At 42.0% G+C, this 10,531-nt stretch overlaps 1 protein-coding gene across 1 annotated transcript; it reads left to right on the top strand.

Annotated features, from left to right (window-relative positions):
* The first annotated feature begins 7,765 nt into the window (after positions 1-7,765).
* Positions 7,766-8,800, top strand: LOC144819690 (prefoldin subunit 4). The gene has a single exon (XM_078677485.1). The coding sequence runs from the start codon at positions 7,774-7,776 to the stop codon at positions 8,173-8,175; it is 402 nt and encodes a 133-aa protein (XP_078533611.1). The 5' UTR covers positions 7,766-7,773; the 3' UTR covers positions 8,176-8,800.
* Positions 8,801-10,531: the final 1,731 nt, after the last annotated feature.

The following is a 10,531-nucleotide window of genomic DNA, read 5'->3' as shown; positions in this document are numbered from 1 at the left end:
CAGGCAGTGGTCCCTGAGACCACTGTCTGCTCATCAAAAATATTTACGCACTCATTCACAAAGGGGAAGGGGTCCCCTGGGGACCACTTCCCATTTGCGAATGGATTACCACCCTTTTAAAAAGGGTGGTAAACTGCGAGTGTTTTGCGGCCACAAATGCGGTTGCAAAACAGCAATACATGGAATGGTGACTCGTTACTAGGAAGGGATGCCACTTCCTTATAGGGAGAGTTGCAAATGCTATTTTGCGAGTAAGTGACTTGCAAAATAGCATTTGTACATTCCTGGAACCTTGTCTGTGGTCGCAAACGGCCTATCTCCCGTTTGCAGCATCAACATAGGGTTGTACATCTGGCCCAGTATGTGCATGCCTGAAAACCGATAGCATTTCAGATAAATAGTCCAAAATATCATGTGTTCACTTGTCAAAGTCCACCCCAGGAGAGAAGATCAACCCAGTAACACCTTAAGTGCCTGGGTAAATATGAACAAAATAACAAAGGGCGGATAAGGGGATCATTCAATACCCAATTCATAAGATTGTAAATAGATGTGATCAATAGTATTTTCATCAAAGACAATGTTTACTAATACTGACAACAAAGTGACAGGGAAGATAATTCGATACTCAGTCATATACAAGTAAAAATGTTTTTACTCAAAAGTCAAAATATATAACAGACATAATCACAAATAAAATGAGGGGTTACACAAATTCCAGCATCCAACAGCCTAATGTCCCATAACAGTCCAATCAAGTCCATGATTTGGGCCAAAGGTACACCCCGTAGATTGCCCTAATATAAATGAATCAGAAACGCAGACAAACACCTTGAGAGAGAAAACTGATTTGAAGACAAAATGCCCATGTCATGGTACACATGAACAAATGGAAAATCTGCCCATGTAGCATTACGTGACAAACTAACACCATCGGAAATAGTTCAAGACAAACGTTTTTGGTGAACATAGCGCTGTGTCGCAATCAACATGCCATACGTGCTAAAGTGTGAGACAAACAAATAAAACTTTTGATTACATTTTCCATATTTCAGGGTTTTAGCATCTGTCTACAGAAAATGTATATAAGTTAGCTAAACAGTCACAATAAGAGTTAGTGATCAATGAATTATTTGGTTTAAACTCACCGCAATCCTTAGTTTTATGGTGTAAAATGACTGGAATATTTTTAAAAAAATGGCAAAAGTCATTGTACATGGTTCAAGTTATATTGAAATGTATATAGAAATGTAAGGCATAAGAAAATATTCTTATTTTGTGCGGGTCTTTAGTAATTAGAACACTCCAACACGGTCCTGTGGCTCTGTTCCCGAGTGCCAGTACAGATATACAGATTGCAGAAAGGCGGCAACTATTTTAAGGCCACCAGTATAGTTTTAACAACTAGACCGTGCAGTGGAACTTGAATTATACAATCGAGGTGGCCATTAGTTTACGGGGGTAGCATTTTCTAAGCTGCAAATGTAAAATAACAACTAGACTGCACAAAGGAAATTGAATTGTGTAATCAAGGCGGCTACTGCCCTAACCGAAAATAAAGCTAACAGAAACAAGGTGGGCACAGAGGTATTCATTTCATTGCTGTGTATTAATTTTTGAGACTTCTAGATTATACTAAGGTTTTAAATAGGGTGGTCATTCTATACTGCTACCGTGTGTACCTGCCGTCTATCAGAAGGAGAATCTCCAGATCGTCGTGGCTGGATGTGACTTAATTGAACCCTTAAGTGGGGCTCCTGCTCGAACTATTCTTGAACCATTTCGTGATAATACTAGAGTATCGTTGGACTAGTTCACCGAATATACATAGCCCTGATGAAGTTCCTCTGATAGGAACAAAACGCGTTGGCTGATGCCTAATCTCTGTTTTTACGAAGAAGAATAAAGACATTTAAAGGACTCGCTTAAAAGACTTTGACTTTTTCCTGGTGCACCTTCCATGATCAAAAAACTATGAATGAAAGTATGACAACTCAGTTAAACCAAGATATTAGTGGTGGATATTATGTGATGGCCGTTCTGCGCTTGAATCCTGACCGAAAAAATATATAACTAATATTTAGATGTGATGGAAGAATAATCAATCTATCAATATACATAGTTAAAAAGGTAGTTGCTTCAACGCCACTGAATATAACATTTGTCAATTGTTATAAAATATGATAAAATATTGTTAAAAAGTTTTTTATATTGTTGAAAATGCTCCATTGTCTGAGAATTATTTTCTTGATTCTATTGGATTCAGTCCCAAAAGTGGAAACAAAAACTAATCTAGGTTCTTTGGTCCTAGTTTTTTCTTTCAAAAGAACATGCTCTTTTCATGGATCTGTTATATAAATTTGCATGGATAGCCACCTGCTGTAAGTTTTGGTCTCTGGAAATAACCAATATTTGGGTAGCAGTTGCGCTGAAGGCATAAAAACTGACCGAACTGTATACTTTCCTTCAGACTTTTAGGATGATGGCTATCAAATAGTAGCAATGTGTTGCGTACAGTTGGTTTCTTAAAGAGGGTGGTATACTGTGATCCATTTTCCTCAACAATGGCTAAATCTAGAAAGTCTAGAAAGCGATTAGAATGTTTGTCTGTCTGCACTATAAGACCAAATATTCATCAAGGAATTAGATTCTAAGTCATGCATATATGACTGAAAATCTCTAACACTTACAGACACATGCATCAAGAAAAGCTTTTGCGAGTCCCTAATTGCGATTATTAAGGAATCGCAATTAAGGACTCTCAAAAGCCTATGCATGAAGGAATCGCTAATAAAATAGCAATTCCCAAGCATTCCTTAATTGTGACTCGCTAATTGCGAGTCGTAATTAAGGAATGCTTTCTCATTCATTCCTATGGGCCTACAGGCCTACAGGAATGAATGGGAGATTGCATGCTCAATTTGCGAGTACCAATAGGTAATCGCAAATTGCGCTTGCAATTTCAAGGGTCCAAGGGTGTCCAAAGGACACCCTTTTGCACCCCTGAAATTGCTCGGTGCACACATGTTGCGCACACACATGCCCCAAGGGGATGTGTGTGTAACCTACAACTTTCAAAAATGCATTTTAGTGCATTTTTTAAAGTTTTTGCAAATTACCATCAAGTTCAACTTCATGGTAATTTGCGCCCCCTAATAGCGAAATCGCTATTTTAAAGTTGTTCTTGCATTGCATTTAAGGAATCGCAAATTGTGATTCCTTAAATGCAATTGTAATTTGAGAAATGGCAATTATTTGCGAATTCTCAAATTGCGAGTGCCTTGAACCTTGCTGCATTGCAATTGCCCTTTTTGCTGGTGCAAACGGACGATTTTTGCGATTCGCACTGTTTGCGTTTGCAAAAATGGTTGATTTATGTGCTTGTTAGACTCAATGAAAATGTGAAAGTAAGCGGAATGCAGAAGTGAGTGAAGATGGTATATTCATTATGAAAATTCATAAATTATGTGAAATTGTAAGCCCATGTTGTTCATTCTAATGGATACATTGTCCTTAAGCTATTATCAGGGATATTGTGCTGAAAATAAATTGTTTTGGAATCGTTGTTTCAACGTTTTCATGAGGATTCTGAGTCCTCATAATCTGGTTAAGGTGTAATTTACGTGGTTAATCATGAAAGCACTGGAATATATAATTGGCGCCCATTCAGAACATCTGGTGTTATCTAAATTATTTGAAATTGTGGCTTAGTATGGAACATTTGACAGTGTGTTTTTTTTAATTAAAAACATACTCTGTGGGAAGATCTGGAAACATTTCTAGAGGAAGTAAGACTTGCTCAGAGAGTGCTATTTTTTTTTTACCTGCAACCCTACCGCTGTACAAATTGACCAGTCGCTAATGCTGGAAGTGTCAAGATCTCCAGAAACCTATACAATGTTGTCACAGAAATATCATCAGATTCAAGGCGAGGAAACAGATGGTCAGAAAACAAACCATCTCCTGCTACACCCCAAGGATCTGAACTCCAACCCATATCCACTTCTGAAAGAGGCAACAGACTTATCTCTCCAAGAACATCACAGCAAATTCTTAGACACACTGAACCATCCCAGACTCCTCATGAACAGTAAATAAGAAAACTGCACTACTCTGAACAGCTCGGTTCATATACTGCTAAATTTGTACTTTATAAGTATGGTTAAATGCCTGCATACAGACAATGACTCTTTCAAAGCACAGAGTTTACATCTATTTCCCTTTACAAAAAATATACCTAGTGCAATTTTGGACATAGGGTGCACTGCTCCATTCTGTACTGCAGTGCCATGTTAAAAGGGTGCAGCGGCACAGCCAGGGACTGCGCACTCTATTACAGAGTGCAGGTGCAAACTCACTCTTCCACTCTGAACAGAGGATTAATGAAAGGCAGAGCGGCTGCTAGAAGTGGTCAGTCTGCCTTTGATGGCAGGCAGAAGGTAACTCAGCCTCCATTCCAAACAATGGCATGGATCCTCCTGCAAGTGGACGAAGTGAGTGACAGTACCTGCCTTCAGTGGGATGCCTGGAGTTTGCCTGGGACATCCGTGCTCCACTCCCAACAGGCACCCTCTATGCGGCACAGTAACATACATGCCAAACCTCCTGATTCAGGTGTGAGAATATTGATTTCAAGGCTAGTCTCCCCTCTCCTGATTTGTGCATGCAAAAAACCTGATTCTTCAGCGGGCTTCAGCTGGGACTGGTCTAGTGAGACTCAGAGTATTTATTCACTGACAGTAACATGTTCCTGCAGACCAGTGCACTACATTTTTTTCACAGTCTCTCTGCCTACACTTTCTATGTTCTCCTGACAGATAAGGGAAAAAACAGGGGAGTCACAGGTCTCAGCACTTTCCACGCCATGAGGGCAACAGCACAGCCTTACCTGCATTCCTGCCGTGAGGGCAACGGCACAGTCTTACCTGAATTCCCGCCGTGAGGGCAACGGCAGTGGTCCCTTCTGTATCCCAAGCCGTGAGGGCAATGGCAACAGTCCTCTCTGCATTCCACGCCGTGAGGGCAAAGGCAGTAGTTCCACCACACGCCGGACGCACCAGCAGCAGCAGGAACTACATCTCCCAGCTGCCCCGGGGACCGGCGCACCAGTGACGCTCCCGACGCGCCCGGAGGCGCTTTAAGAATGAGGAACGCCTTGCGGGACGCGAGCGGGCAGCGCCGGTACAAGCCCGGGACAAGGGCGGGACTGTCTGTGGTCATCAGGGGCCGGAGGAGGCCGGTCTGGGTCCCCCCCTCTGACATCTGTCCTGAGGAAAGGTACTGTCCCATTTTATCTCACTTGACAAGCAATTATGGGAAAGAAGAGAACTGATGGACAAAAACATAACGGAGGGGGAGGGGCAACCGTGAACTCATATCTAGTGAAAGTAACTAGCTTGCTTACTGAGGAAATCGAAAGAACTGAAAGGGGGCTTTCTATGGACCCAGGACGCACTGTTACTGCTATGGTTCATGACATTCCAGAGGGTATTAATTCTCAGCCATTAACTCCAACTCCGGGGCTACCATGGGATTTGATGGATTTGTTAGAGCCACCCTGTACATCTATGAGTTGTCATGACCAGTCCCAAAATGTATCTCCCTCAGGTCGTATTGAAGATGCTCCTCTCTGTATCCCTCCGCCGCCTGTGCCGATCACAAGGAGATGTACTAGAGCGGGTGGTTTGGTTCCCCTTAGTAAGGCGAAACAACAGAAGGTGGTGAGGCACCCTAAATCAAAGTCTAAATCGACTAAACAATCTCTCCCCTCTAACCAACCTTCTCTGGAGGACATATCCAACTCGCTCTGGGTAACATTTAAAGAGAAACTAGATTCGACTCTGGCTCCAATCATGATCAGACTAACCACCATTGAAGAAAGGGTCATAGCTTTGGAGCAAAATAGTGGTCCGATTCCCCCGTCGAATGTTCCTTTCTTAATATTAGCACCAGCACCTCAGGAGAACGCTGGGCAGCTAATTATTTTGATGGGGCAGGATCCACAGATGCTTTTAACTAAGGGTATAACTCATCTTCCCTCTGTTTCGGATGGATTATCCATCCAGGATCCAGCTCCTGAAACTGTTGCCCCAAAACCCAATGGCGAGTTTGTAAATCCAGAGAAAGGGGTCCCTCTTGCTACCCGACCAGTTGCCTCCCCAGATATATATAAACTCCTCCAAGAGAAAGAGGCCTTCCAGTTCATACCAGAGGCCTTCCCATTAGTACTTGTCCTGGCTAATGCCCCTCTTCTGGGTCCAGGCCAGGTGGAATCAGCAGCCACATTAATCGATAACGCATTGCATTGGCTGATCAATAACATGAAGATATCTGAAAGGGGCAGCCAGCAATTAGCTAGGGAAATTATAATGGCCAGAAGGGTGTCATGGGTGGGACACCATAAGAAAGGATTTGGGGGGGATTGTATAGCCATGAACTGTTCTAGTCCCCAAGTGTTAATTGGAGTGTTGGCAAATCTACTCCCTCCTCAACAAAGGGGCTATGCAATAATACCGTTAACTTTAGAATTTTTCTATGATAGGACTTGGTGTTTAAGGAGTACCAGGAGGTCAAGGCCAAATTGTTCGCTCGCATGCCTGCCATATGGGAGGGTGACCCCAACCCTGTTTCAAGGAATTGGCCTGAGGAATCGTTTTGGAGCCCTGACCGGCATGGAGGAATGCGACTGACTACAGGCTGTCACTAGTAACCCATTGAGAAATTCATTATCGAGCGCCTGAGCTAACGATCCTCGGGTGCAAGGTAATGTGGGTATCTACCTAGATAACATGCAATCTGCCCATCCCTTGGCTAGCCTTCTGACCATTAATGGGATCACCCAAGAATCTAATACCCCCTTAGTGGAATGTTCGAACCCCATCACAGGTATATCCCCGCAACAAAAAAAACAAAAGGCCGTCCTGCAGGTGGTTTGATAATTTGGGTCCGTCAGAGCTTACGTTGCAAAGTTCAGCAACTCGGGTCCCTAGAAAATGATATTTTGACGGTCAGGCTTGAATGGAGCCATGATCGTTGGGTGGCTATTTTTAACGTCTATGCTAGGGGAATAATCGGGGGGCATATCTCTGAGGTAATAGCCGCTCTTGACTCCCAGCTAGAGGCTCTTCCAGACCACATTGTCCCGATCGTGGGCGGGGATTTAACACTACTAATGAACCACTGGGCCAAGAAGACCAGGATCTATCTGCAGACCAGGATTACAGATGGGGAATCCATAAACTTGAAGTTCCAGCTATAAAAAGATGGTCAGCTGCCGCAAATCAATTAAAAGCTATGTGCTTAGAAAGAGGCCTTAGAGCAGCAAATGGGCGAACCCCTTCAGATCAGCAGAGACCGACCACATTTGATAATGGACGTAACAGCAGCCGCATAGATTACTTGTTGGTGGACATAAGATTATGGTATAGCCTAGTGGACATGGTTATTAAACCCCGACTGGTGACCATAACCCCTTTTGTTCTACATTTCTAACCCTAAAGGGGGATAGAGATGAGCCACCGAGGGGAGGGACTTCAACATTTGACATCGTTGCCGCAAACAATCTACGACACGCAATGGAATAAATGTATTGAAAACCCAGTAAAATTGGATGCGCTTAAAGCGCAAGTTGTGAGCGAACTGTCCCAATTAAATACCCAAACCAGTGGCTCGGATTTTCCCCAAATCATGTTAGAGGCACACAACCAACTCTTCTCTAGGCTAAAATCCTTCTTTCTAAAAGAATCAAAAACGGATAACAGACAGTCTTGCAAAATGGCGGCCACCATGAAGAAAGTTGCTGAAGATGTGAATGTTACATTTGAAGATCAACAGAAGATAAACAAATTTGCAAGGAACACAAGCAGACTGACCGAATTAAAGGAAGAAATAGATGTCAGAAAGAAACAACTTCAAAATCTGGAGGATGCTTGTGATGACCTCATGATGCTAGGCGATGACTGTTCAGTGATTCCGTATCAAATCGGCGACGTCTTCATTAGCCATGGCGAGGAGGAGACACAGGAAATGTTGGAGGAAGCTAAGAAAAATTTGCAAGAAGAAATTGATGCTTTAGAATCTAGAGTGGAGTCTATCCATGTCGTGCTGTCGGATCTGAAAGTACAACTTTATGCAAAGTTTGGAAAAAACATAAACCTGGAAGCAGACGATAGTTGAACATTTATTTTCCCGGAATTTCCTTCTTAGCGATATGTTGAATCTTCCTAATTGAGTTACATACTGAAAAACCATGCACTGCTGGACTTCTGAGCCAACAACAAGGCTGGACGAGTTCCTGATTTGGCACAACAAAAAAATAAAAGGCGTTCACCAAAATGCTGCAACTTCAAACCTTGGCAGTGTTAATAGTCTTAGGCTTCTTTTCAAACGAGTACTTCCTAGCTGACCTTTGTAAAAATGACACATATTGTCAATCTTTCTTCTCAGCTCACATGTTTACTTTTGACACCATCATCACGATTATCACTAACTCGGGGTGGAAGTTTCTTGCTACTGCATAGTGATTAAACTCACAATTAAAATTTGAATCTTGCCCTCCATGTAAGTGCAAGGTTTCTTTCCCAGTGCATTCGTTTGGACAAACAGTTCAGACCAATATTTCAAATAGTTGATGACTTCTTTATTTCATGCCAGTTTACGTTTCAATCTTATTTATTTTTGGCAGAATGTCCACTGTTTTCGTTGGGAAAGCTGTAAAAATAGCTGCGAAAAAAAACACATTGTGTATATCCTGCTCATGGAGCAAAACAAAAATAAAATTGGCAAAGAAGTGGAAAAAAAAGACGGATAACAGAGGTACAAACACCCATACGGCTAGGTCGTATAACAAAACCTGTAAATTAGCCCGCCGTAAACTGAGTGTGGAACTAAGGTCTATCTAAGAACGCCGCTAGAGTGAGGGAGGCAAGGGACTCCTATAGATACATGCAGAGGGTTGCAAAAAGAGAGTGGGATAAAGATAGGTGGCGGGATCTGAAACATGCTTGTGAAGCTAAAGATTCCAAGCAATTTTGGAATATTGTTAAATGGGACAGGGGAGAACTGGCAGAACCCCCTCAAAATAATGTTGCCCAGTATGCCTGTAGCCCGATAGAGGAGGATTACCATTTACCCCTTCTATCTTTTATCAAAGTCAACTTTTTACTACTAAAGATGTTAGTTTATCACTAGATTGTGTGTCAAGGGCAGAGCCCCAGGCATGGATGGTATCCCTGCCGATGTTTTTTTTTAAGCGATAGACCGACCTGGTGTCAGTATTTTGCTTTGTTAGCTAATTCAGTGGCTAAGGGTGCTCCCATTCCATTCTCGTGGAAGGGAGAAGAAATAATCCCAGTTTTTAAAAAGGGAGACAAATCCCTCTCCAGCAACTACAGGCTCATCAGCCTAATAGATTCAGCACAAAAACGTATGGGTCGTTTAGTTCAAAATAAAGTACAGTCGTGGGTAGAGGAATATAATATACTATCCCCTTTTCAAGCTGGCTTTCGTTCTTGCACTAGTTCCATAGACCAAGTCTTTTGCTTCATTACAATTTATTGGAGGAATGTGGTCTTGTCTAAAGGGACACTTTACGCTGTATTTGTCGACTTGAAATCGGCTTTCGATTTGGTCCCCCGTTGTAAACTCTGGAGAGTCCTTGCTGAATTGGGGATGGCCCCTGAGTTATTGACCCTCCTCGTCCGCTTACATGAGAGAAATTTTGCTAGGATCAGATGTGGTTCAGGTGAAAACAGGATTACAATTAACATTTACACACTAAACATTAGGATTACACACAAAATGAAGAGGAAGAAGAAGAAGCCTATAACTGAGATCCCAATTTTCCAATATTGCATCAACATAACTCTTTAACATGCTTGAGGAGCAGCCTTTGGTTGGACTGGCAGAGTTGTTACCGGTCGCCTGCAATTTCAGCTGCTGATTTATTGAGCAGACTGACAGGCATTATTAAAGTTCCGGTCATTTGAGTTATGTTGATGCAATATTGGAAAATTGGGATCTCAGTTATTGGAGTGCTCCAAATTTGTAATTTCTAGAGGTTGAAATCTCGTCCACTCGCGAATTCCATTACGATTGGTCGGCTGTATAACAAGAAACTGTACGCTCATAATTCTTGTCCTGAAGATGACCGCGTAGTTTCCATGCGGTTGAAACGCCGTCGACGCATTTTGTGGCTGTAATTTATAAAGGACACATTATTTTGTCTATGTTGTTCCTTTTTGTAATGATAATGTTTGTCTGTTAGCCACTAGTTTGGCATGTGAATTGTATGTTTTTGTTTTGCCAACTCCTCTTTGAGCGTTATTGTCCTTTTTGAACTTTTTTATGACAAATATGTATATAATAAATTATAATTAAATTTGTTAATGTGCATATATAGGCTTCTTCTTCTTCCTCTTCATTTTGTGTGTAATCCTAATGTTTAGTGTGTAAATGTTAATTGTGATCCTGTTTTCACCTGAACCTTTTGTTAGGTGTAATAATTTACTGTCCCTGGTTCAGGGTAGTTGGA

The sequence above is a fragment of the Lissotriton helveticus genome, chromosome 2_1, assembly GCF_964261635.1.
Source record: "Lissotriton helveticus chromosome 2_1, aLisHel1.1, whole genome shotgun sequence".
In the NCBI taxonomy this organism is placed as follows: domain Eukaryota; kingdom Metazoa; phylum Chordata; class Amphibia; order Caudata; family Salamandridae; genus Lissotriton; species Lissotriton helveticus.
Note: the sequence above shows the minus strand (reverse complement) of the source record. Positions and strands in the feature narration are given on the sequence as shown.

Bases quoted from the DNA above. Each gene is read 5' to 3' on its own strand.
- LOC144819690 (XM_078677485.1), top strand. From the start codon at position 7,774: ATGGCGGCCACCATGAAGAAAGTTGCTGAAGATGTGAATGTTACATTT.